Source organism: Saccopteryx leptura, chromosome 1 (assembly GCF_036850995.1).
Source record: "Saccopteryx leptura isolate mSacLep1 chromosome 1, mSacLep1_pri_phased_curated, whole genome shotgun sequence".
Taxonomy (NCBI): domain Eukaryota; kingdom Metazoa; phylum Chordata; class Mammalia; order Chiroptera; family Emballonuridae; genus Saccopteryx; species Saccopteryx leptura.
The window spans coordinates 162,144,565-162,171,439 of NC_089503.1; the positions used below are offsets into that span (position 1 = coordinate 162,144,565).

The following is a 26,875-nucleotide window of genomic DNA, read 5'->3' on the forward strand; positions in this document are numbered from 1 at the left end:
GAGCCGAGACACCGTGTCTGGGCAGGTGGAGCCTAGTCCTCTGGCCTCTCTTCCGGGGGGTCCTTGTCAACGGGCGGTGCCGGCTGGCAGCAGAAATGGTCATTCCAGATCTTGAGGAAGGTGACCCGAAACTTGTGGATGCGGAAGGCGTAGACGATGGGGTTCATGGCCGAATTGCCATGCGTGAGGAAGATTGCGATGTAGGTGAGGATGCTGGGCTTGTGGCAGGAGGGGCAGAAGAGGGTGATGCAGTTCAGGATGTGCAGGGGCAGCCAGCTGAGCGCAAAGAGGAAGAGGATGAGGGCCAGTGACTTGGCGATCTTCAGCTCCTTCCCGTAGTACTTGTGTGGGTCGCCGCCGGAGGCCGACACCTTCTTGTTGAGCTGCTTGCGGATCAGGTAGAAGACCTCCAGGTAGATCAGCACCATGAGCAGCAGGGGCGGCAGCACCCAAACGAAGAAGTTGAAGTAGACCATATACTCCATGCTGATGACCTTCTCAAACTCACATTCAATCACGGGCTCGCCCACGCTGCCGTTGGCTGCCCAGGCCTGCTCTACCGCACGTAGGTTGTTCCAGCCGAACATGGGTGTCAGGCCCACCACAAAGGAGAGGACCCAGCAGCCAGCGATGGCCACTGCAGCCCTCCGGGTGGTCACCACCGTCTTGTACCTGGGGAAAGGAGGACAGAGTGTGAGGCCCCTGGGAGGCTCGCCCAGCACCCCAGGAGGAAGCCCCGCCTGCTGGGGCCCCTGGGTTGCGGGGAGTATGGGTCTTTGTCTAAAGCGCTAGGTTTTCAGGCTCTGACATTTGAGCACGCCCAGCAATCTGCTGGCTCATCTCTCGGAGTGAATGATGAAAATCTTAACAGGAAGCAAAGGATGCCTTTTAGGAGTTTAATAAAATTACCAAAGTAACAATCACCTGGGCACATCCCCACTGGTAACCCCAACACTGTTTCGTGAAAGCTCTCGTGGGGAGGGAAAACAGAGGTTCTGAGTGGTCACGTGAGTGGCCAAGGTACCTGGAAGGTGGCAGTGCTGTCCTGTGCTTCCCACACATGTCCACACTGACCACACAGCTGCTGTAAACACCCCGCACTCTCTCTGGGCCAACACAAGTCTCAGAAGGCACCCACAATCCTCCTTTAGGCTCTGTCCACATTCCTTGGCCACTTCCTCACCCATTTCCTCTTCCTCACCTGCCCTTCCTTGTGCCAGTCACTGCACAGGGCTTGACTCCTAAGGGCTTGATCTCAAGAGCCCACTCTGCACACTCAGGCTACTTGGGAACTATTCTAGGAAAGAAAACTGATGCTCACTGAGCATCTCCTGCGTGTGAGGTGCTGAGCGCTGTCAGTCCCGAGCACAGCTCTCTGCTGGGAGTAAGGAGAGGGTCCTGCCTCTGTGCAGCTCACATTTTGGGAGAAGACACAGATAACACAAAAGTCAAGAGATGAGTCAACAAGATAACTAGAGGTTATGATATGTGCTTGGAAGGAAATACAAGGGACAATGTCAAGGGGCAGGGATATCGAGCTTTTGTGTGCCATGACACGCAGACAATGAAAGCATCTGGGTGACCCAGAACTTGAGGAGGAGCCCATGGCTGGTGACAGCGCTGCACCCCCACTGAGGCCTGAGGTTCCCACATCCCCACTCCCCTTTCAGCAAACCCTGCCAGCAGCTAACACGTCCTCTGGTCACACACGGGCCTTGGAAAAGGTGCCAAAGGCTGGGCTACCGGCTCTGTGCCAAGGAGCTAGCTCAGCATACCAGCTGCCCAGTTGTTATTTTCCAAAGCGGCTTCCAAGACGGACGATGGGTGCCCTCCTGAGCCTGTAAACAGCCCATGGGTGTGAGAGGAGCTTCTTCTGTCCCTGCCTGAGACTCTCTCCTTCACAGCAACGATGCCTAAGGTCTCTCTCCTCCCAGACGCCTTTCCATCCATCTTGGTGCACTTCTAGGAATGAAGGGAATGTTTGGGGTGTGGGAGAAATCAGGCCGTCTCCCCACCCCATCCACAGAGCTAGCTACATGGGGCTTTGGGAACCTCCTTTCCAATTTCCTTATCCTCCCAGTGGGGACACTGAGGACCCCAGATGACTCCAGTTACCTTTGCTGTGCTGCCCCCTCCCCTACCTTCTGTCACCAAAGCGCCAAGGAGCCCTGAGAGCTGCCCAGTTGGCTGCACCTCCTAAGGTCCCTGCTGTGACTGAAGCCTATTCCCCCATTGGGGGGTCCCTAGCAGGAAAGTCCACCCGGTGCATGTGCCCCAGGTCTACAACCTACTAGATCAAGTCTTCCTCCTTAAAATGAGCCAGTGAGATGAACATCAGAGGGTGACGACCAGAAGAGATAACGTAAACTGTTCTGTAAACACCACTGTATTCCTGTGCCTGGGCTCCCACACTCACAACTTGAAACATTCATATCTGGAAAACCTCTAGTCTCGCTGGACACTGAGCACACACAACCTCTATAAACACCTGGATCGAGCTCCTTCTTGATGCCCTTGAGGTCTCCCAACATTCCCTGGTTGAAGCTCTGGCCAAAAGTCTGTGGGGCCAGAACAAAAGAGCACAGACATCCGTCTCCAGGGCAGCCTCAGCTGCAGGAGGGAAGGAGGCCAGGGACCCCCACCAGCTGCAGGGTTTGTGTCACACTTATTGTTTACAGAGCCTTTTTACATTCATGCTGCAGGGAACCCCATAACCTGCTGTGAGGAACCCCAGTTTCACAGATTACAGATTCAAGGCCCGGAAAAGGGCAATGAGGTGCGCCCAAGTCTCCTGGCGCCAAGACCAGCTCTCCTCAGGGCACAAGGCTCACTGTGGCCTTTTAGGTGAGGGATGATTGGCAGATTGAGAATGTCACTTTCCTACAAGCTTTAAAATGTAGATATTTCAGCCCTGTTTACAGAGAGTGCCACCAGAGATGGGAGAGTGGGCAATGGTGACCCACCAAGAAAAGAGGTGGGCACTGACAGTGTCCCAGGTAGGAGATGGGGAGAGGCAACGTCTAGTTAAGAGAGGTGCCCCCCCACCCACCCCCTCCCTTCCTGACTTCCTGGAGCCCCTGGGTCACCGCATTCTTGGGGCTCCTCCAGGGTCAGGTCCCAGCAGACCCTGCAGCTCAGGGTATCAGTTTCCATCTGTTTTTCTTGCTATTTTCTCCATGGTGGGAAAGGGCTAGACACAGGACCTCGGCTGAGGTGGGGCAGCTCTCACAGGCTGCCCCAGGGTTAGGGAGCAACTCACCTCTCTTCCACATGGGAAAGAGAAGTAAAGGCTGCAAGTGCTGGGTGCACATGGGGTGGGGTATGTTGAACGTGCCTCTGACACTCAGGGAGGTCCCCCCCAAATTGGGGTGCAAGGCCTCACCACCTCCTGGACTGTGCTGGGAACTAGCCAGAGAGACAGCTGGCCATAGGAGTGAGCGATCTCAGACCAACTCAGTAAGGGTGGCCAAATGGAGGCAGGGACGCCCCATGTGGAACCCTGTCCACAGGCAGCTCCTCAAAGTGACCAACCTCACGCCACCTGCAGCTCCTCCCCCACGGAGTTCAGGACCCACCATTGGTAAGATGGCCCTCAGGGTTGAGTTTCCCTGAGTTTTTTTAAACCAAAAATAGCCTGCCCTGGCTGGATGACTGAGCGGTAGAGTGTCAGCCCGGCGTGTGGATGTCCCAGGTTCGATTCCCGGCCAGGACACACAGGAGAAGTATCCATCTGCTTCCTTTCTCTCTCTCTCTCTCTCTCTCTCTCTCTCTCTCTCTCTCTCTCTCTCTGCTTTCCGCAGCCAAGGCTCCATTGGAGCAAAGTGGCCCAGGCACTGAGGATGGCTCCATGGCCTCCGCCTCAAGCACTAGAATGGCCCCAGTTGTAACAGAACAACAGCCCAGATGGGTAGAGCATCGCCCCTTGGTGGGCATGCCAGGTGGATCCCGGTAGGGCGCATGCAGGAGGCTGTCTCTCTATCTCTCCAATTCTCACTTCAAAAAAAAGAAAAGAAAATAGCCTGACCAGAGTATTGGACTGGGACACAGAGGACCCAAGTTTGAAAGCCCAAGGTCTTGAGCACGAGTTCATCCGGCTTGAGCATGGGGTCACTGGCTTGAGTGTGGTACCACAGACATGAACCCATGGTCACTAGCTTGAGCCCAAAGGTCATGGCTTGAAGTCCAAGGTCACTCGCTCTGCTGTAGCCCTCCAGTCAACACACATATGAGAAAATAATCGATGAACAACTAAGGTGCCGCAACAAAGAATTGGTGCTTCTCATTTCTCCCCCTTCCTGTCTGTCTGTCCCTATCTGTCCCTCCTTCTGTCTCTGTCACACACACACACATACAGACACACACACACACACACGAAAGATAGCCTGGCCTGTGATGTCACAGTGGATAAAGCATCAACCTTGAATGCTGAGGGCACTGGTTCAAAACTCCGGGCTTGCCTGGTCAAGGCACATACAAAAAGCAACTACTATGAGTTGATGCTTCCCGTTCCTCCCCCTCTTTCTCTCTCTCCTCTCCCTAAAACCAATAAATAAAATATTTAAAGTGAATGAATAAATAAATAAAAGCAAAGATAACACCAGCTCCATGGCATAGGTTCATCTATTAGTCAATATTTCTGCTGAGGACAACAGGAGAGGACAGGTGGTGGCTCCAACAGCACAGACTCTCAGTGGTGGAGGCTGAGCTTGAAGAAAAGGTGGAAGGGGTCCTTGCCGATGAGAGGAGCCTGACCAGACGGCAAAGTCCTTCCTAAGTGCCAGACTGAGTGCCTGGGCTGAGAGTGCAGGCTAGAGGACCAGGTAGAAACCCTACATGCCAAGAAGGCCAGGCAGAGGGGTTGTGGTGGGAGGGGTTCTCGAGGCTAAGGGAGGGGGCGTTAGAAAACAACGGCTAACTGATGGATAAGAGCAGCAGCAACAATGCCAACAGGGGCTTACATTTGCATTGCCAGGCACTGACTTAATAAACAGCCCCCTGCATTTGGTATCGCTATGACGACTATTCTTGTTTCCAGTTGCAGACACTGAGACTCGGACAGAATACAAACCATGTGCAAGGTCACTCAGCCAATGAGAGACAGAGATGGAGTTTCTGAGACTGGGATCTGTTCAAGTCCCAAAGCCCATGCTGGACTGGTTCTGCTGCTCCAGGAAGCTGGAGGGGGAGGCGGAGTGGGAGGGGGTGGGAGGTGGGCCATGCAGAAGGGGCCACGGCAGCCTCACCTGCACAGGAAGCTTCCTTGGACTGAACAGGTGTAAGGATGGCATCAGACCTGCTTGGGACTCTCCCTCCGAGCCTGGTCTCTCAGAGCCTTAGACTGGTGTGTTCATGAGCTGCCCAGCTGCTCAGCCTGTGCTGTGGGTGAAACCAGGCAGACAGAACTCCCCCTTTATTAAACAGATATTCAGAGCACCGCTGGGCACCAGGTAACAAGCACTAGGGCTGAAGAATACTGCAGACAGAAAGGTAATGTTCTAAAGGAAATAGATACATAGACCCCTAAATAGTTTATTTTCACACAATAAAATAAACAGGATCCCTTGAGAGCAGGTGTCTGGACACAGAGTGCTGCCCTTGGGTCAGATGGTGGGAGGAGACACTGACAGGGGTAGGGGGTGGGGGTTGAATGATCAGCTGGAGGGCGGGCGGAGACTGCTTTGCAGAAGGTACCAGCCCAGGAGGCACTGAAGTCAGAGGGGCTCTGGGAGCAAAGTAATCAGTGAGGGAGTAAGGGTGAATGTGGGTAGGGGGTGGGGTGTCACAGATGTGGCCAGGGATAGTCGCCCAGGGCTGGGAGGGTCACAGTCAAGGTTCTGGGCTAAGTGCAGGGGAAGCCACTGTAAACACAGGACTAATTAATCCAATTTCTGTTGCTAAAAGATGCCTCAGGGCACCGTGTGGAGAACAGGCCGTGAGAGGCAAGGGAGCCAGCCACAGGGAAGAGGTCAGTTCCCACAGGGAGGCGGTGGCGGCAGCGGCAGGAAGAGGTGCTTGGCTTTGAGATGTATTGGGGGGCGAAGCTGATAGTTTAAATGTCCAGGGGAGAGAAGGGCCATGAGGACACTCAGGTTTGGATCCTGACTGCAGCACAGAGTGTGATGCCGTTCCCGGGGTCCCAGACCCTGCACACTAGGACAGGTCCCATACCTTCCAGTTGCACCGCTGTGTCCCCAACACCTAGAACAGTGTTCAGAAGCTGTTGGTTCAGTGAGTGAATAAATGCACTTAAAAATGGATAAGTAAATTATACATTATTTTTTCAATTGTTTATGATTTAGTCAATGATAAATACAATATACTCAATGATAAAATTAAGATGATTTAGTCAGTCATTTATGACTGATTGAGACCTCCCCTGTGAGTACATCTCAGGGAGAGAGAGATCAAGTGGTAGCTGCTCCAATAGAGAAGGTCAGGTTGCAAGGACCAAGCCAGAGTCCTGGATGAGGAACATCAGCCCAGATCACTTCCCAGAGCTGGGAGCTATGGAAAGCCTGCCCTGGTCCTGCCGCGGGAGGCCGCTCTGACCAAGGCCTCTTATGCGAGGTCTGAGCCAGGGCCACAGGCCTCTAGCCAGCTCCAGCACGACCAGCGCAGCCCCAGCCCTGGCTGCCCCTGCACAGCATGACACCAGCAGAGGCTCCCCGTCACTTGTAGCCCCTGAAGTCTTCCTGGAGCCCGGAGAAGCCAGGTCTCCATGTCCAGCAAAATCCCAGCAGAAGCCACAAGCATGTAGCCCCAGCTCCCCCTCTGTCCACTGATGAGATCACTTCTAGTCAGGGGCCCACTGTGCATGGGGTGGGGGCTGTTCCTGCCTCTACCCTCTGAGAACACTCAGAATGCCTCAGTGCCAAGTGGACATAGGGCCTCGTTGAAAAGGAGCACCTGAGAGGAGGTGGGCGTGGAGGCCCTGAAGCCCGCAGAAGGGCTGGAGCATACTGGTCCTGAAGTCTGCTCTGTGTCACTGGGGGCATGGAACTGACGGTGCCATCTCCCCAGCTCCTGAGTCAGCTGGGTTCACGAGAGGCACTGCAGTGCCACAGAGAAGGGACAAAAGCCAGGATATTTCTTCCCTTCTCTGCTGCCAATGCCAGCGGGTGTCAGGCAGCAGTTATGTCTCCTCCTTAGCTTCATCCCCCACAGTCCCTGCTGCCAGCCCTGGGCTCCAGGCCCTACTTCTACGCTGTGTCCCGCAGCCCAGGGGTGGGGGTAGGGGTGGGGGTTGCTGTTGCTGATCCCTGAGTTACCTCACTGTCCCCTGTCATCCTTGTCAGGTGCTTCATCACCTGAGTGACCAGCTTCTGGCATTACAGGCGTTCAGTTTTAACACCAAAATGATTTCTCGGCTCCTGGTTAGACCCCAACAGTTCAGGACTGACACTGGAGCAGAAAGAATTGAGCATAGTCATCACAAAGAACACCCTGCCAGAGAGAACCGACCAGCCTCTTCACAAATGTGTGTCGACTCAGAAGGAGAGAGAGAGAGAGAGGCTCTGCACAGTGGGTTAGAAGAAGGCACAGTTTGTGTGAAGCCAGGGGTGATATAGTGTCCTGCCAACAGCTGGAACCAGGTCAGTGTCCCCAAAGCCTGGCTGTCTGTTTTCCCAGTCACCGGCTCCTCACTCAGGCAGTGGGCACCAGTGCTGGGCAGGGGGTGAGGGGTCAGCATCCTCTGCGTCCTGCAGCGTGGACAGCACAGCTGCATCTCTGCTTTCCTCCTCCTAGGCATCTAAGGAGAAGGATACTCACTGCTCGGGTCCCTCCTTCCTGCCTCCCTTCTCAGCGAGGCTCTCAGCCAGCGGTAACTGAAAACTCGGATCACAAGACCAGGGAAGTAAGGCTTTCAGACTATCAAACTACTTCCTGCAGAGAAATTCTTCCTCCCAAAGGAGAACAGGAAACAAGATACAATCAAAGGCACTGGGCATACTCCAGGGACCAAATATAAACAGTGAATTTGCCCAGAGGAGTTTGGGCGAAGGGCCCCAAGAGGAACCAAGACATCTGGATCCTAATAATCCTTCTTTGAATCTTGCTGCTTCAGGCCCCTTTTTGTCACCCATCACCTCGGAATATCAGTGTCCCGCATCCCCAGAGGGGACCCTCTGAGCCCCAGGGCCAGCCTGCAGAGCTGCCCCGGAGGGAGGGACCCTGAGCTCCTTGAGAGGAAGGAGCTGAGTAAATTGATTAGGTTATTCTGTAATGGGCTTCGGAAGTAACCCCTGGTCACTTGCTGAGGACAAAGAACTCCACAGGCTGCTGGGAAGGCAAGTCTCCCTGAGCTTGACTCTCCCAGTCTCCCTTGCTCCCGATTGAGTTTCAGATCCCCTTCCTGCAAAGGAAACAGCTCCTGCCCTGAGGCGACCCTCTGTGGGAGGGGAGCAGTGCCCCAGAGCACAGGGAGCCCTCCAAGGCCACACCCAACACTCCCCAGTCACACACTGCCCTGGACTCATGGGTTCTGTGTGCCTGGTCCCTGGTCCCACTCTTACAAGAAGGGTTTGGTTTGCTTAGAGATTCTGACCCAGAGGAGTCCACAAGGGAGTGGGGTGTTGGGAGGGAGGTTCTCAGATGCAGGGGAGGCACCCTTTCTAAGTATGTTTGTCTGCAGCCCCCACCTTTCCCGAGTCCAGGCATATAAAAACGTCACACACAGAAGACGGGACGCCCAGGTCTGTGTTCTGAAGTAACAACTCGAGTGACCAGAGAAGCAGCCAGCTCTCTGACTCCCAAGGATGAGGACGAGTGCTGCCCTCACATCCCAGGGGCTGGCGGTCCTTGAGGAACAAGAGTCCGACCTGAGCAAGACATTCAGGAAAGTGTGCCCTGACCTCAGCATCTTGGCTACCTCCTGCACTCAGACGTGACTCTCCAGCTCTAGGGAAAGCCAGGATGGTGTAAAGACCAAAATGAAATGGCCCACCTGCTGTGGGTGACTTTCTGACTCATCAGGTGGGATGGAAAAAACCACTAGCGAGGACTCAGTGACCTGTAAGTGGCTGCGCAGCGAGGCCTTCCTGGGCGTCCACAGGAAGGGATAAAATTCCTTTCCTAGTGAAGTGGAAACACCTGACTTTATGGGAAAGGACCAAACCATAGTTACTGACAGGAGGTGGCAGACGGTTCCGCAGCCTAACCAGTGCCCAGGAGGGAGCGGGAATGTTCAGTGTTCTCACCTGGGGCAGGGCCAGCAGACAGGGACCCAGGCTGCCCAGACAGGAGGCTGCGTGCGAAGCAACCATGTCAGGATGCCAGGATCAGCCTCCTACCTTGAATACCTCGTGTTGGTGTTGGGAGACCTGAGTCCTGATCCAGGCTGGGAGGGAGGAAATGAGCTGGTTTGGTGATGCCCCCTACCCTGCCCCGCTGTGGGGCATCTGTGTCCTCATCGGGATGGTGTGGGGCTGAGTGAGGTACTCTCACGTGCTGCAGGCCTGGCTCCCTCCAGACCAGCTGGGTACTAGCAGAAGGAGGGAGGAGCCCAAGGGTACATCAATTCCCCAGAAGGGCATCCTCCATCCAAGGTGTCCAGATCTAGCTCCTTGCTCGTGGGGGGGGGGGGGTGGAGAGAGAAATATCTATGAAGTCAGTGGAGTGCTGTGGACTCAGGTCTGACTCCAAACTGAGGTTGAGGCTCCACCAGCCAAAAGCCCATGCCTCCAGCCAATCATAGCTCCTTGTCCTGCGTCTCGTCCTCACCACCATGAGTGGTAGTAAGACTTGCCTGGTGGGCTCCCTGTGGCCATGAGGCTGGTGCAGTGGCACCTCCCCTGCTAGGTGGACAGTAGCAACTGGTTCATATTGTTATTACCACCCGAAGGACACCCCTGATTGCTTTGGAAAACACAGTCAGCTCCTGAAGAGACACAGACAGGATTCAAGAACAAAGAAACAAGAGTTCCTTGTCTCACTTTGGGAGGCTGTTCACGTGGCTGCAGTATCTGCTTTGCAGCCAGCTCCCCCACCAGACTCAGCCTTGGTCCCGAATCAGTCTGTGTTCTCTAATCTGTCCAACTCATGTCTAAGTCGAGGAGGGCACTGGGTGGCCCAGCACCTCACCCTCCTCTCTGCAATCACAGGAGAGCCCTCTGGGGTCAGGGGTGGGTGTGGAGATTACAGACAGGGTGCTCAGGTCCTTTCTCCCACTGAGCATCTTCTGGCCCATCTGGAACCATGGGTGACTCAGCCTCTGCCAGCTGGAGAAACCCAGTGCCCACAACATCCCCACTCGGTTCTCTGTGCTGCCTAGGCCCTCGGGGCTCCCTGAAGCTCATGGCATCCAGCCCTGTACTCTGGACAAGATGCATCAGATGGCAGAACATGGGGGAAGGTAGAGAGGACAGGAGAGTGCCCACCTGAGACATGTTTCCAAGGACAGAATACACCTACTCATGCCATCACTCACACTTTTACTTCAGAAAGTCCTCCCTGGGGTCTAACTTCAGTGGCTCCTGCTACATCGCAACTCAGGGGCACAGGGGAAGAACCCAGCACACATCTGTTACCACCTCTCCCTGGTATCTCCTCATGTTCTCTCCCTTCTGTTCAGGACACATGCATCCACCGAACCCCAGAGCCTGCAGCCCGCAGGCACATGGACGTGAAGTCACAGGCCAACAAAAACCAGGAACCAGCCCTGTGGCCCTCCCCACCCTGCCCCTCCAGCCCCCTGGCACTTGCCCCAGAGATGGGCTGGGGGGTCGAGGAACCCTGGTGCATTGGGTGGTGGGGGCACAGGCTTGCCCAGGTGGAAACTGCCTGGAGCAGGATCCCCTTGTGGGACAATCAGTCAAATTCTTTATTTTCCTCCCTGAACGTTTAACTGCAAGTACCCAGAGGGTGGGACCAGCTCTGGTTCAATGTCAGATCCTAGCAACCACCACAGTGCCTGGCACATAGTAGGCACTCAGTAACATTTGGAGAAGGGAAGAAGATTCAAACATAATGTTCAATTAAAACCAGAGTGCAGAAAAAGAGGGGCTGGGGAGGAAAAAGAACAAACCCAATAAATAGAAAACAGTTGCAAACATGAGAGATGAACTCCATGATACCAATAATCACTTTCAATGTGAGAGGAGGAGGAGGAGGAGGGCCAAGGCTTCCTGCTCTTCTCCACAACATGTCTCCTGCCAGCAAACAACACGTGTCTCCCTCCAGACGCACACAGATGGGGGCCTCCATGACACCTCAAGGTTTCCAGCCCAAGCTTCTGCCTCAGTCCCCAGCCCAACACATTAAGCTACTTCACTAGGGGGTTCTAGCAGGAGCGTAATCTCAGTTTCTCCTGCTACAAAACCAGCCCTCTGATCACTGCCGCCCAGTGAAGCTGGGAGCAGCCCGTGCTCCTCTGGGGTGTGGCCTGCACCCCTGAACCAGCAGCATGGAGCCCACAGCATCCCAGAGCAGGGCCTTTGAAGGGTGATCAGTGGAAGCATTCTCAGTCAGTTCTCCCCTCTCAGCAAAAGCCCTATAAGTACTCTCTTGTGCCCGGACCCTGGACCGGGAATCTCAGTGATGGTGTGGGGTGAGGGAGCAAGCTGATTAAATCAAAACCTTTTTTTTTTTCCATCCACCATTCATGAAAGCTTGAAAGTGCAGAGCTGGAAAAAGAACATCAGCCGCAACAATACCCTTAGGGACTGAATCAGGCAGGAACCAGGCAAGACAGCACTGTAGCCTCAGGGACGGGTGAGGTGGGCTCCGAAGTGCCTCCCGCCCCACCTGAAACCAACACCTACAAAGTGGGCCATCGGAAAGGTCTGACTGGAGACTCTGGAGCTACCCAAGGATGAGGAGGCAGAGCCGAGCACCAGCTTTCAGTCCCCCAAGGCTTGACCTCCACACCTGTTGCTAGCCTGACCTCTGACCTCAGTAGGTGTTGGCCGCTTCTCCACCAGAGGGTCACTGGCTGGCCAGAAACAAACATGGATGGTCATTTGAATAACAAGTTTTGACTCAGACCCAAACTGCTGTCAGAGGATCGTGACACTTCTTGGAAGTTGTTTTCTCATCTGTGACATCTGCCACCACCACCCAGGTTCCCAAGGTCACCAGCTACACCTCTCCACCTCTCCTTAGGAGACTAGTGACTAGCTCAAGGACATGCAGCTGGTGGCCGAACAGGAATTGCAACTCAGGTCAGAAGCCTCCAAGGTCCTGTTTGTGTGTTTCGGAGAACACCCAGAAGCCCTGAAGACAGAGGCTAGTCTCATGTTCCCTGTGTCCATCACGGTGCCAGCTTCTCAGGGCCCGGTGCATGCAGCTCTGCCCCTCATCTGGGGAGGAGGCTGACAGCAGCCCAGGAGGAAATGCTGGTCTCAGATCACACAGGAAATGGGACCGCGAATCTTTGCCAGGCCCATAACCAATCTGCCTGCGGGACAGCAGCCAGCACCCAGCAGCACAGATAGAAAGGCAGGACCAGGATGGGAGGCGAGTGGGCAGGGTGCACAGCACACTGATAGGGCTCAGGAAGGTTCAGAGGGTGCCCAGGGCCACAGCAGGGCTGCCTGGTTGGTGCTGGTACTGAGACTGACCCATTCTCTCTTCAGACGGCCCTTCTGTGGAGGCAGAGGGAGCCTCCCTGAGCCCATCTCGAGTGCTCAGCTCCATGGGCCTGTGTGGTTATTTCTGCTGGCTGCCATCATGCCAGCAACACCTCCAGATTCAGCTTCCCTGCACGGTGACTAAGGTGGCCCTACAGCTGGGAACAAGCAGGCCTGGGGCCAGAGAGGAAGTGGGGGGCGGGGCGCAGCCTGTGCCCACCAGCAGCCTCGGTCCCAGCTGTCATCCCCTCAGCTCAGCCCGTGTGCTGACTTCTCTCGTCATCTGCACAAGCCAGAAAGCTCCCTGAGGACAGCAGGCGTATCACTCACTGCAGCCACTTAGGTACCTGCCCAGCAGGTGCTCAAATCCCATCTTTGCTACTTATTAAGTTATTTTCAAGTTCTTTGACTTTCTTGGTTCTCAATGGCTTTATTTGTAAAATGGTGCTGACACCAGCCTTGCAAAAATAAACAAAACTAAAAAGGCTACAGAGGAGGCACCAAAGCTGCTCTCACGTCAGGAAATGGCCAGCGTGCCGGCACCCCTCCCAACCAGACAACATGGGAGTTTCCCAGGACCCCTCATGCCAGGCAGCCCCCAGGCTCACAAACAGGCTTGAAGCAGAAAAGGAGGTGCCCCTGGCACTGTGCCCAGCGCAGGGACAGGACACACCCTCACCTGTGCACAGGGCTCTCTGTGGCTCCCAGCCTTGCCACAGTCACTTCCCCATGGTTGAGCTCGTGGACACTGTACGTGTAAAGGAACCCTCAAGTTGCACTGTGGACAGGCATGTCAGCTGTCCACCTGAACCACACAGAGACAGACAGACATTGTCCACTGCTCGTCCTCCCTCCCAGCAGCTGCAGGAAAGGGGAAGAAGGAGCCCGGGATGCTAGGGAGAGACGTGTTTTTATGTATAAGCCTCTCTAACCCCAGGAGGTACGTTAGTGTGTCTAGTTTACAGATGTAGAAACTGAGGCACCAAGAGTTCAGCTGAAGTCACAGAACAAGAGAGGGCAGAGCTGAGACCAGAGCAGTGTGGCATGACTCTCAATGCCCTGGGTCCCTGAAGAGCCTGAGCAGTCGGGCAGGACTGGAGTCCCTTATCGATGGGGTAGCTCGTCGAGTGGGCCAGTGCCGGACCAGGTCCTGAGCTCCAGGCTCTGGGGTCCTGGCCCCAAGTCTCTACAAGGCAGACTGGTGACCTCTTCTTCCCCAGCCTCCCCCAGAGGGGAGGGGCTTGCCCACCCTTGAGCCTCCTCACAGATGTTTCCCTTGAACATGTTTATCTCTTGACTAAAGACTGAGTTCAGACTCAGGCCATATCCTGACAGGACAAGAGGACCTCGAGAATGTCCCCTCTTGGATGACGCAACTTCAGCAGTGAGGAGACATGCACTCCTGGGAAGACACTCCGAGGCCCTGGAGCTATCCCATCACTGAGGGATGAGAGCCCAGCACCAGGTGCCTCCCCACCTTGTGTGGTCAGGATGTTCTTGTTGGTGTGTGGCCTCAATTATGGGGCCTCCCATTGCCTACTGCCCATTGGTCACTGGTCACAGGGCCACACGCCCACCTCCCAGCAGCTTGGAGCAGGTGAGAGACAGAGTTGACAGGTGTGGGGCATGCCCGCCCTGTAACTGCTCCTGGGTCTCCACCCCACACATGACTGACTGCAGCTCAACACCCACCAGTCAGGCCAGCCCTTGGGCAGCTCTGAACTGCAGGCCAGAAAACAGATTGGGGCGGACACCAACATAGGCAGACACTGTGCTGGGCACGCTGGAGGCAGAAGTGATTGGCTGGGACTACACCCTCAAATTCTTCACAAGCCAGTGAGGGAGATTTGACAAGGGCTGCGTTACAGGAGAGCATAAGGAGTTGTGGGAACAGGAATGCAAAACAAGGAAGGCTTCCTGGAAGAGGTATGACCTGAGTATTAAAAAATAGGTAGGAACTAGACAGACAAGAGGAAGAAAGAGCTCTTTGTTCTGGGTGTTTCTGTGTGTGGTCTTGTCCTTCTCAGCACCAAGGCCTGGGCAGGTGCAGAAGAGAGGCTGGAGGCAGGGAAAGTGCTCTGAGCACAGGTAGAAGGAAGTGTGGGGCGGAGCACCGCAGCAGCAGGAGTGCCCAGGGCCTGTGTGTCTGGTGTGGCCAAGCCTGCTCAGGCTTCCTGCACGGGCAGCTGGTAAATTATCAGCCTATGGGTCTGTGCCCTTAGGGACAGGACTGGTGTCATCAGAAGACACTTGTTGACTTGCCCATGTAAACTGTGTTCCTGCCTGAGGAAGATTAATGGTGGCAGGTGGGACACACACAGGAAAGCTCGTGAGAAGCAGGGTCTGGACAAGAGGGGGCAAGGGTGAGCACGAATGAAAGGTCTGGAATCCCACGACAGTATTTTTTTACTTGTAAACATTAAAAAGCTATACAGTGGTACCTTGAGATACGAATTTAATTCGTTCTATAACTGAGCTCGTAAGTCAGTCAACTCGTTATCAAACTGCTGATACTGGACCCGTGTGCCAACGAGCCAACTAGCGGCAGCTTCCCAAATCACGACTCGTATCCCAGAATTTCACTCGGATCTCGAACAAAAATACGGACTGAGGCGCAGTTTGTATCTTAAAAAAATTAGTATGTTAGTCTGTTTGTATTTCAAGGTACCACTATAACCACCCTCCCTCCAATAAAAGCATGAAGCCACTGTGGCCTCCTGTCAGATTAAGGCAGGGAGGCAGGGAGAGTCATGCCTTCATGCCCTCCCTGGCTCACTCCACTGCCAGCCCAGGGCCTGAAACGGCTCTAAAAGGTGTCAGTGTGACTCACTGGGCCGTTGTCATCACAGTTCCCTTTGCCCATAAAGCTGTGGGGGAGGGGGGTCTCTGGTTAGGCCCCTGTGGCAGGCATGTTTGCTGGGTACAGTGAGTCCCAAACACACTGAATGTTTCCTCCCCAGAAGCCACTTGGGGAACAGGCAGCACCCAGGGGGCCTTATTTCTGCTCCTAGGTATACAAGCATTGGGAAATGCACAGCATGAGCCAGCAGGAGACTAGTAGGGTTCTGGAGGGACTATTCACACCCTTCCCTCCAGAAACTGAAGCCTGCTGGGGAGTCAGGAGACCAGGATACTCCCCCCTAACTTGCCAGGTAACTGGAGTGAGACCTTTCACCTCTCAGGACCCCAGCCCCCCACCCTCTGATCTCTCAGAGCACTTTAATGAAACAACCATTCATTCTCCAGCGCCTGCCTTGGCGGGGGGGGGGGAGGGGGGGGTGTGAATAGGAAAAACCCTACTAGCTTCTTCCCATCCTGGAGACTGGAGACCCAACCTCTCCAGTGTGGTTTTCCTCCATTTGAGCATTCTCTCAGTCCTGTCCCACAGACCCTGTTTCAGACACCTACTAAGTGCCGTCCAGATGAGACACAGAGAGCAAGATGGGAGAACCACACCTGCTCTCACGTGTTTGCAGCTCATTTTGACTGCAGAGGCCACACGACATCACGTGATAAACATGCAGCAAGCTCTGGAAAACTGACATAGTGACAACCCCTGAGTGCTGGGTATTTGCCAGCCCCTCACACCTCATCTGGAAGCCTCGTGACCACCCCCACCCCCACCCGTGACCCCATTGGCAAGTGTACAGGCTGTTTGCCCCAGAGGAAATGAACATTCAGAGAAGTTAAGGAGCCACTCCAGGACGCCCCAGCTCCACAGGCCCGAGCTGTTTGCCTGGGGGATGCTCTCACCCTTCCTTCCGTGGGTGTGTCTCCATAATGCAGGAAGAGAGGCACCTCTCTAGCAAGGGGAGCGCCAAACACATGGAGGGCAGTAGGGCCTCGCCTCTCCCATCTCCTGGAAAGTCCCTGCCTGGTGAACTCCTATTCCAACTGGGTGACTGTGGCTGACGCTCTTGGTTCCACTCAGAGAGAAGTGGGGCTGATGAACCACTGTGGTCCTGAGTGGGAGCTGAGACATGGGCACGGTGGCCTCTGAGAGCGGGCTGGTGAGGGTCCTGTGGGCTGGCCGCCAGTGCCTGCACCAAACCCCCAACTGCAGAGCACTCTCTATTTCAAAGGGGCTGAAGGAGGGCATGTCAGTGGGGAAACAGGAGGGCTTCTCCAAGTAGGCCAGGCAGTGGACACCCCCACGCCCACGGGCTCTGCCGCCCGGGGCTGGGCTGGAGCTGACAATAACTGTAGGCCTCTAGAGCAAGGGTCGGGAACCTATGGCTCGTGAGCCAGATGTGGCTCTTTTGATGGCTGCATCTGGCTCGCAGACAAATATTTAATAAAAAAAATAATGTTAAAAATATAAAACATTCTCATGTACTACAATCCATTCATTTCCTACCGCTCATGTTCATGGTTGCAGGTGTCTGGAGCTGATTACAGCTGTCCTCCGGGATAACACCAAATTTTTATTGGATAATGAGTAACGTACACGGGTCGTTGTATGGCTCTCACGGAATTACATTTTAAAATATGTGGCGTTTATGGTTCTCTCAGCAAAAAAGTTTCCTGACCCTTGCTCTAGAGTAACCATCCTCTCTGCTGCATTCGCAGGTAGGGATGGGGGGTGTGCAGGGTGCCCACAGTGCCCAGAATAACCCTAATTGGGATATATTGTCCTTCTTATATACCGCTAGATTTGATTCGCTAATATTTTATTAAGGACTTTTGACCTTTTAAGTATATAATTGGGATTATGTCATTCCTTGCTTAAAGTGCTTCCGAGGCTTCTCAGAGCACTTAGAATAAAATGTGAATCCTCTACCCGAAGCCACCAGCCTCACAGCCCCTGTGACCTCTCCAGACACTGGCCCAGACTTTGGAGAAGCCAAGCACAGCCTGCCACAGGGAATGCTGGGATGCTCCCTCCCTGAATCTCCCTCGGGCGCAACTGCAGCGCTCTGCTTGTGGGCCAGTGCATTGGCTCTCTGCCCACCAGTCTCTAAGTTCCAAGAGTCAGTGGCCTCATGCCTGTCACAGCATCTGGCACGTCTGACCCAGGGAAGGAACGAGCTCTCCTCAGTGCATGTGCCACACAGCTCAGCACAGGCAGCTGCAGACACATCTCACCATGAACTTCAGGTGGGCCCTTTCTGCTGCACCCCCATGACACCGGACTCCTTGACTCGATCACTGTCCCACTTCTGAGAGAATCATTTCTCCCTGGAGACTCTCCATTTCTGCCTCTCACGTCCACCCTCTCAGCTGATGACCTTGCTTCCCTGCCCACTGAGAACACAGAAGAGGACATTGCCCCCCCCCCCAGCACCTACACCCACACACTCTGCATCCTGCCCATCAGATAATCTCCATGTGACAATAAAACCAGCCCTCTGTGTGTCTCCGAGGTCCCAGCTCTGCTTCCTAAACCAGGAGATCACTCCAGAAAGCCCTGCCTTCACCATCTCTCTCAGCCATCTCAGTACACAAACATACTCATGTCCCCTTATCTCAGAGAGCACCACAAAACAGCATGCCTTGTCCGCACTTCCTCACCGCAGGGCTTTGCTCTCCACACCACAAATTCCTCAAAGGACCATCTATGCCAGCTGCCTCCAGTTCACTCCTGTTCTCCCGGGGCCCCTCCCACAGGCTCCTCCCACCACTCGGCTGGCACCACTCTGGCCAAATCCAAGGCTGCTTCTCATTCTTCCTCTCACTTGACCCATTGGCACCATGACCACAGAATGGCCAGTCTCTAGCATCTCCGTGATGCACTTTCCATACATGGCTTTCAGACACACACCTGAGGCTCCAGGGTTCCCTCCTGCATCTCTGGTTCTCTTTCAATTTCTGCCGCCAGTGCCTCCTCTTCTCCCCAACCTCTCATCGCTCCGTCCTTGGTCTTCTTATTCATCTTGGGGACCTCACCCAGCCGCGTTGGTCTACCTGCCAATGGCTCTCACCCCCAGCCCAGACCTCTCCGTCCCTGAACTCCATCTTCGAACTTCCAACTGCCTGCTCAGCACCCAGCTGCGGCCCAAGCACAGCATGCCCAGAGGTGGCCTTTGTTGCCCCCACACCAGCAGCACCCACAGGCCCTCCTTCAGTTGCTCAGGATGGAAAGTTTGGTCACACTTACTTGACTCTTACACCACTTGACTTTTTTTTATAAAAGTTCAAGAACAGGCAAAACCAATCTACAGGGATAAAGAGCAGCCCAGTGGTTACTTTCAAGGGTCCCGAGCAGGAGTGACACCAGGGAGCCTTCTGGACTTCTAGACTGTCCCAAATGTTGATCTGGGTGGTGGTTACATAGGCCCATCTGTATGTAAAAATGTACTAGGCTGTACGCCTGAGCTAAGGAGGCTGCAGGGGTGATTCGTGCAGCCCACTCACCCAGTGTGCTCACCGGCCCTGCTCTGTGCCCACCCTGCCCAATGGGGCCACCCCAGGGGGCCCACACTGCACACCCTCCACCCTGGGACTGCCCTCCTCACCAAGAGGCTAAGTAACAGAATGTCCAGGCCTCTGGAGGTAGAGAGCAGGCAATGAGGGCAGCCAGAGGGCACAGGGGCAGAGGAATGCCAGCGCTCTTTGGGGGAGTTGCAGTTTCAGGGAGATGGGTCAGGAGGAATAACAGAGTCAGAGCAGAGGGAGCTGGCAGTCCTCATCCTGCGCTCTACAGTGGACAAAGCAGCACTGCCCAGGGTCCCGGCGTGGTCCCAACCACACAAACAACGTCAGTTTTGTATATCAGGCTGTGTGCTATTTTTAACAAGAAATTGGTAATAATCCAAATAATCAAAAATGTAAGAATGAATAAATAAAATATGATATTCTTTTATTAAAAACATGCTGACAGCATACCTACTCTGCCAAGAGTGGGGATGCACAGAAAGGTGGGCAGATGTAGTCCTGGCTGCCCTGGCACCAACCACGCTCAGAAGAACCATCTGGGCCATGAGCGATGGGGACTGAGAGGCAGATGCAGCCCATGTGCCTGACAGAGACAGCAATCTGGTCCTTCCTGGGGAGGACAGAGGGGGCCTTGCCACGGGGCCTTTCCACATGAGACTAAGGGATGCACTGAAAAAATCAACTCAATATTGTACCATCTTAAAGATACTTATGAAATTTAAAAAAAAAAACCTTACAGAATAATTTTTATTGACATGAAGAAATGCTTATAACACCGGGCAAATACACTATAGTATGAAGCTATTGACGCTCTCAGCTATGTGAACATTAATAGGTGGTCGAGGCCTAACGTGTGGTGGCGCAGTGGGTAAAAGTGTTAACCTGGAACGCTGAGGTCAACGGTTCGAAACCCCGGGCTTGCCTGGTCAAGGCACATATGGGAGTTGATGCTTTCTGCTCCTCTCCCCTTCTCTCTCTCTGTCTCTGTCTCCTCTCTCTAAAATGAATAAATAAAATCTAAAAAATAATAATGATAAAGTTAGCTAGAATATTAAAAAAAAAAATAGGTGGTTGATAGGTCATTGATAGGTAGGTAGGGAAGCAGCTAGGTAGATAAAGAGATGTGTGGGAAAATTTCCTGGAACACCAAATGTTAGGTTACCTGTAGGTGGTAGAATTACTGGTGATAATGTTATCTTTATTCTTTCCTCTATTTCTGAAAATTTTAACAATAGATTATGTTTATGCTCCGAAGTAAACGTCAAAGTCAGGGCGGGGCCTGTAGGACTCCAGCCCAGGGCTCTCTAGAAGGCACATTGGCCTTTACCTGCTCCACAGGAGCTCACACCTGATGGACTGCACCCTGAGAGCCAGTCCAGAGCCAGTGGAGGGAAGTGCTCCCCCTGGAACTCACTCTCATCACTCTCAGCTACGTCCACGTCACTGTCACCATGCCTGCCGGCATGCTCTTTAACATGACCCACCTGACGCTGCCCTTAATTCAAACAAAGAAATTACCTTTTTAATCAGAAATCAACAACCTCCCATCAAGCACCCCCTGAGCCCACACGGATGTGCTGACGTAACCTGTCGAGACTATACGTCTCTGCTCTGTTCCTTGAGGGGGTAATTGCTAAGGGCTCTTCCTGCCCTGGGCCTTTAGGTCAGAGGCTAGGGAGCAGACAGCTCCTGGAGGAGTGACCTTGAACACTCTGGACCTCTGTTCCCTCTTCTGCAGGTGAAGGGGTTGGATGTGGGGGCTTCCTACCGTTCCTCTTCTTCTGTCTCATGCTTCAGACCTCTGACTAATCCATCCTCACACAGCAGAGCTGCAATCGCCTCCCTCTGCTGAAAGCAGACAGAAGCCCCAGACTGCAGCCTGGCGGGGGGCATCAGCACAGGAGCACTCTAACGTCAAGAAAGGCCCAGGGTAGTCGGAGGAGGAGGTTAAATTGATGCCTAAAAGCGAACACACCCTAGGCTACCCGATTCCTCCCCCCCCACCCCCAAGCCTGGGCTGGCAGGCCAGCCTCCCCCACTCCTGGCTGTGCTTCCCTAGTCAGCCGCCTGGCTGGGCAGGCTTCCAACTGTGGACAGAAGCAAGGCTACCAGGGGCCCCTCTGCCCACTGGAGTGAAGGTGATGGGGGGGGAGCATGCATGGGCTGAGCAGAGCGCAGGGGACATTGGCAAAGATCAGAGGAGAAGGAGCAAGCACCCTGCTGACAGCCTTGAGGAAACTCCTCTGTAAACCCTGCAGCTTCTTGGGGCTGATTCAAGATGACCCTGGGCTTTGCTGCTTCAAGGTGTCTGGGAAACAGGCCTGGGTTCAAATCTTGTCTCTCCTCCTGTCAAGATGCTTATCTAGGCAAATTTCTGAACCTCCCTGAGCCTCAGACCTTAGTTTATCTAAAAAACCATCTGTAGAAGGCAGATTCAGTTACCTGCACTAGTGAGAAGCCGTGAGCACTGAGTAAGGGAAAGCAGAGAGACACAGTGTCAAACCTCGTTCTTAACTCTGGAGCTAGAAGCACGGCCCAGCTTTCCCAAGTCCTCTGCACAGCACTGTCAGGAGTGACAGAGGAGAGCCACAGAGACCATGGATCCAGCCCTGCCATCTAACAGACGATGGGGGGGAGGAGGCTCAGAGGGGTTGACTACCTTATCCAAGGTTGCACAGCTCGTTAGGAACAGAGCAAGGTTCAAACTCAGGTTGCTCTGACTCCCAAACATCCACTACCCCTCACCCCACACCAGCTATCTGGTCTCTGCTTACTGAGAGGGCTTTGGTCAGGGAGCCTTGCTGGCTATCATCCCCATAGCCATCCCCCTGGACTAGGTGCCGCCAAGAAACCCCGGGGTGAGAGGTACAGGGACAGATTCCCCAGAATTAGGAGCTGAGGGTAGATGCCCAAGCATGTGAAAGTGTTATGCAAATGACATGCAAAGTACATGTAGATGACCACCAGGTTATTGATGAATGAACCATTGGAAAGTTTTTTTTTTGTTTTTTGGTAACTGGATCACACTACAGGCTGTGAGCTGTTTTTCTCTCTTGTCTTTCTGCCAAGTGAAGGAAATAAATGTTGTGGTTGACTGACCAAACCACACCTCACTTGGTCAGGGATCCAGTGGGTCATTCAAATGCCTGTGCATGCCTCACCAGTGCTTGGACAGTATTCCTCCTTGGTGCCCAGGGCCACGTTCACCTCTGACGGGCTCCTCAGGACAGGGAGCCAGGAGCCTGGGGCCTCCAACTGAGCGGTATGCTCACAGACCCAGTGATCTGCTGCCTCCATGGGACCAGGGTGGAGCAGTGGCCATCACCTCAACCCAGCCTCCAGAACCCTACTTTGGGAGCTGGACCCCGGCAGGAGAAAGATTCCTCTCCATGGGGTACCCCAGGCACTGAAGGCCTGAGCTGATGGGGCAGCGCAGTCAGGGCTCCCCAGAAGAGAGCAGGGAAGGTCTAGCCCCAGAGAGAAGGAAAATTAGAGTTTGATATCTGGAGCCTGCTGGGGGCTTAACCATAAGCTCTGGAAACTCATCTGGCTCAATCCACATTTACTGAGTGTCTGTTACAGGCTAGACAGTGCTAGGCTTTCTGGAGAAACAGCAGAAACAGACAATGCCGCAGACAGGCCAGGGAAGAAAAGGCAAGTATCAAAGAACTTCATGGTACCGTGTCACCTCCCTGGAAACTGCATAAAAGCATGAAATGTGGGGGGGGGGGACTTTCCTGTTCAGCCCCACTTTGAAAAACATGTCAGTCAACACGATGAAGCAACAAGTAGAAACCGACCACTTGTGGCTGACACAGCACCAAGGGCTTTCTGTTCTTCCAGGCACCCAGGAAGAAGGTATGATAATCATGTCCCCTTTCACAGATGGGGAAACCGAAGCTTAAAGAGGTTAATAAGTGTCCCAAAATCACACAGCTAGAAATTCAGGGCAAGGACTTGAACCCAGGCCTGTCTTCTTCGCCTCTATGCACACCACAGCTTCGGCCCTCAGAAGACAGTCCCCCAAGACAACCAGCTCCTTGAGCCAGAGCACAGAAGCTGTCTCCTGTAGGGACAGGTCTGCAGCCACCATCACCCTGATGAGGCAAGTGGGACACATTCTGCCTGTCACATCAGGACCAGCCTTTGCTCACTGGCACCCACTCCCAGACAGAACTTCCTGAGCAGCCTCCCACATTAGCATGTCTGTGTTTCCTAATGTGGCCACACTGTGTATGGTCGGTGCAGAGGTCTAGCCACTCTGATGGGCTGAGACCAGCTGCACCTGCGCAACCCACCACAAAATGGGACCCAGCGAGGCACGAAGGCCCTTCAACGCTGAGCTTCCGGTGCTTCCAAGTTGCCTTCCCTGCCTCTCTCCCTTGAGCAGCAGTCTGCACCTCCCCTCCCCTGGGAAACCTAGAAGTAGATAGGCTGGCACCGAGCTGCTGGGGCATGAGGGAGCTGGGAAGCCAGGTGGGTGGGGGCTCCAGGCCCTGCTCCTGCCCAGCCCCAGCTCCTCCAAACCCTTCTGGGTCTGAGTTCTCCCTTTGTCCCTTTTCCAGCTGCCCTGCAGCTTCCCAACGGGGTCATGGTGAGAACACGAAAAAATGGTGCATGGAAAAGAGCTTCAAAAAGTTGCACAAATTTTATGCAGACAGAAGAAACGTGGGTGGCTAGGGCTGCCTGGGCAAGTTGCCAAATGAGGCCAGAGGCCCCATGTCCCAGATATGAAAGCTACTCCAGGGAAGGTAGGTGCCAGAGATGGCCAGAGCTCCCCACAGTCAGGGAAGCTACTGTTGTTGAGACTCGAAGAGGGGGCCTCACAGGGTGCCCGAGCAGGGTCAGTCTGGCCGTGAGCCTAGGCATTCACTGGCCTGGGCAATGCCTGGTGATGAGATTGTGTCCGGGAAGTCCTGAACGGGCAAGGAGCCCAGGACTAGATACCCGCATGAGGACAGCCACCATCAGGCCACTCTGGTGCTGCCTGGACACAGCATGAGTCCCTGCTGTGACCGGCCAAGATTTGCAAGGTTTTGTGACAGAACAGGAATGTTAAGAGAAGGCACCACATTACTCTCTCCTCCTCCTGCAACAGAGCCCCAGCAGTGGCAGTTGGGCAGAGGTAATCCGACTGCTGAGGCTCACAGGACAGCCCTGGAGGGTGGAACTGGCTGGCACAGAGATGAGTGTCTGCAGAAAGAGTGCCCCACCGGGCTCCGGGCAGGCCACCCTCAGCACATGATCACCCCACCCTAGCAACCCTGAGATTGGTGGGCTCAGCTCCTTCTGCAAAGGGCTCACCATGACCGTGTTGGTGACTCCTCCAAACCCCTACTCCAGGCTGGACAGCTGGCTGTGTCCTGAGAACAGAAGCAGCTTAGCTTGGGGGGTCCTGGGCGCTGCCAGGGTCTCATTTCTCCAGCCACCTAGCATCCCCCTGCTTCAACAACAGCTCAGCTCAGCCCAGCACCACAGAGCAGAGTGCAGGGAGGTGAGCACTCTGCTAGGACTAGGACACAACGGCCCAGAGGACATCTGCCTTACTGAGGTCTTGTGCTCCACCTTCTATCCTCTCTACTTGACCTTCCCACCACCTAGCATGGGCGTGGCCCAGCACCTCCACTGCTCAAGGCTCACCTGAGTGGGATCTTGACCCGAAGGTAGCGGTCCACAGCGATGGCCAACAGGGCCAGGATGGAGCTCTGGGTGAGGATGAGGACAGGACAGGCAACCATGAGGCAGGTGTGGAAGTAGGTCTGGGGCCCTATGTTGATGAGGATGGCAAGTGGGATGACCAGAGCGCCCACGGCCACATCAGCCACAGCCAGCGATGCGATGAAGCAGAAGGTAGCATCCCGCAGCGCCTGGTTCACCTTCACTGCCCAGATCACCAGCACGTTCCCGGGCACAGAGACCAGGGCGATGAGCACCTCGATGCCAATGTAGGCGGCCTGGAAGGCCGAGACGGAGGCCGGCATTGCAGGAAACAGCTGGGCACATCGGTGGAATGGCACCTGTGGTCAGGAAGCCTGGGGTGGGGAGGCTTGCCCAGCATGGAGGGGACCTCAGCTCTGAAAGTCCCCTCCCTTTGGGGATGTGCCCCACTTGCCACAACTGACACCCTGGCCCTTTCTCTACCTGATCTTGTCTCTCCCTGTATCACCGCCAGCGGTTCCGGTTAGCAACCTAAGAGAGCAGCGCTTACTCCTCCGCGGGCTTTCTTATCAGGTCTGAGGCAGCTCACAGCGCACACTCCGCAAGGGTTCCTCATTCCTGGCTCTGTCCCCCTTTGCCCACAGAACAGGATGCCAGGAGCTCACCATTCTGCCTGCTGACCGCAGAAGGGTCCCAAAGGCGGTGCCTAAATTTGGGGGCACCTGGTACCGCGCGGGGCAAGGCTGGGCTCTGGGCACAGCGCGGGACAGCTCATGGTGTCCTGGCTCGGCCGCAGCGCTGCCCGCCCGGCCTTTCAGCAATCACATGGTGCGCAGAGGCTCGGCCCCGGACGCTTTTAAAGACGTAGCGCCCTGCTCCGCACCTGGGACGCGGCTGGCGGACGCGGGTATTGGGACTGAGCCTGACTCCGGTCCGGTGCGCGGTGTCCCCTTTCCCCAGCGTGCGCCCACCCACCTGAGACGCGGGGCGCCAGCCTCCTGGCAGTGCCCTGGCCCTGCTCCAGCTCTGCAGGGACCCTCGCCCAGCCCTGCCCCTGGAAGGGGGCTTTCTAGTCGCCTTTTTAAACCCTCTCCTGCATCCCCTACGGGAAGCCCCGGCATGAGCGGAAACGCAGACCTACCCCGGCTCACCAAAGCTGGCCGAGCTCACAGCTACCTTTGTGGTTCTGTCCAAACGCCCCCAACCCGACGCCTTCAGCAGCAGTCAGCTCGGGGGTGCCCAGAGAGCCCAGGGACAGCCCGCCAGTTCAGGGATGGAGCCGGCCGGACGCGCCTCGGGTGCCCGGCGCGGGAGCGGAGAGACAAGCCAGCTCACACACCGGAGGGGCGGGGGCGGCGGCGGCACTGCGGGCCCCTCCCTCTTTGCCCTCCATCTCCTCCCCCACCCCCTCTGCCGAACAAAGAAAGTGATTCTGGGTGAGAAACGGGTAAAATGTGAGCTTTCCATAGCGTACGCCGTGCGAACCTAGCCTTGGAAGCGGGCAGAGTGCAGCCTCCCTGCGTCCACTCCCCCTCCTTGGCGCGGATGCCGGAAAGCGACCCCTCCACCGACCGCGCAGCATCCGCGCCCCGGGCCTCCCTGCCTCCCCGCCCCGCCCCACCACTCAGTCCTGAAACCTGCTCTCCGCGGAGCAGCCCGGCGTCTGCTCAGGAACGAGCATCCTTCCCGCACGCACCTCTGTGCAGCGCCTGAGTCATTACTCCTCTTGCCCTTCCAACTGCCTGCTAATCTGTGAGCAGTTTCCATGTTGCAGATGGGGTACCACGCTCCAGAGGCCCCCTCTGCCCATATTCTCTCCATCAGGCAGCCCCTGTGGTGTCCCTCCCAACAAGCCCAGTCCTCGTTATGTGCTGCACATCAAGCCGCCTTCCAGGAAGACGAGTGCACACTGAATCCTGCGGAGCCCTGAACAGCGCTCCCACTGTGCCTGACCCAGATTCCTCTCTGGTGCCTCCTGCTGCAGCTTCAGGCCAGGTCCCCCTGGTTCCTACTACCGACCCCGACCCCCAGGGCAGACCCTCTCTCAGAAAGGGTGCCTTGCCGAGGTCCCAGCCTGAGAGATCCTGCCCAAGAGTAGCTGCAAAGGGCCCTGGGAGGACAGACAGGCCAGCCGGGCCTGAGATTCTGCCCCTCACTGCATCTCAGGATTTCCAGAGTTCTGCCCAGAGGAGGGAGGGTCTTAACTGAATCTTCGGGGGGGGGGGGCTTCCATTTCTACCTGAGACAACAAAGTTGTGGTGTTGTGGTCCTTCCCT

General features: G+C 55.1%; 1 protein-coding gene across 2 annotated transcripts; it reads right to left on the reverse strand.

Moving 5' to 3' along the window:
* Positions 1 to 32: 32 nt before the first annotated feature.
* On the reverse strand, positions 33 to 26,380 carry ADORA1 (adenosine A1 receptor). 2 transcript variants are annotated; one of them, XM_066379201.1, is made up of 3 exons: positions 26,296 to 26,380; positions 24,582 to 24,958; positions 33 to 672 (listed from the first exon to the last, which is right to left on the reverse strand). In XM_066379201.1, exons 2-3 carry the CDS (start codon positions 24,920 to 24,922, stop codon positions 33 to 35), a joined length of 981 nt encoding a protein of 326 aa, XP_066235298.1. In that variant the 5' UTR covers positions 24,923 to 24,958; positions 26,296 to 26,380. The 2 variants fall into 2 exon arrangements, with proteins under 2 accessions (XP_066235298.1, XP_066235290.1); XM_066379193.1 differs by lacking the exon at positions 26,296 to 26,380 and adding an exon at positions 25,741 to 25,870.
* Positions 26,381 to 26,875: the final 495 nt, after the last annotated feature.

Bases quoted from the DNA above. Each gene is read 5' to 3' on its own strand.
- ADORA1 (XM_066379201.1), bottom strand. From the start codon at position 24,922: ATGCCGGCCTCCGTCTCGGCCTTCCAGGCCGCCTACATTGGCATCGAG. The intron at 673-24,581 runs GTGAGCCTTGAG...TCCTTTCCCCAG, and splicing joins CGGGTCAAGATCCCACTCAG to GTACAAGACGGTGGTGACCA.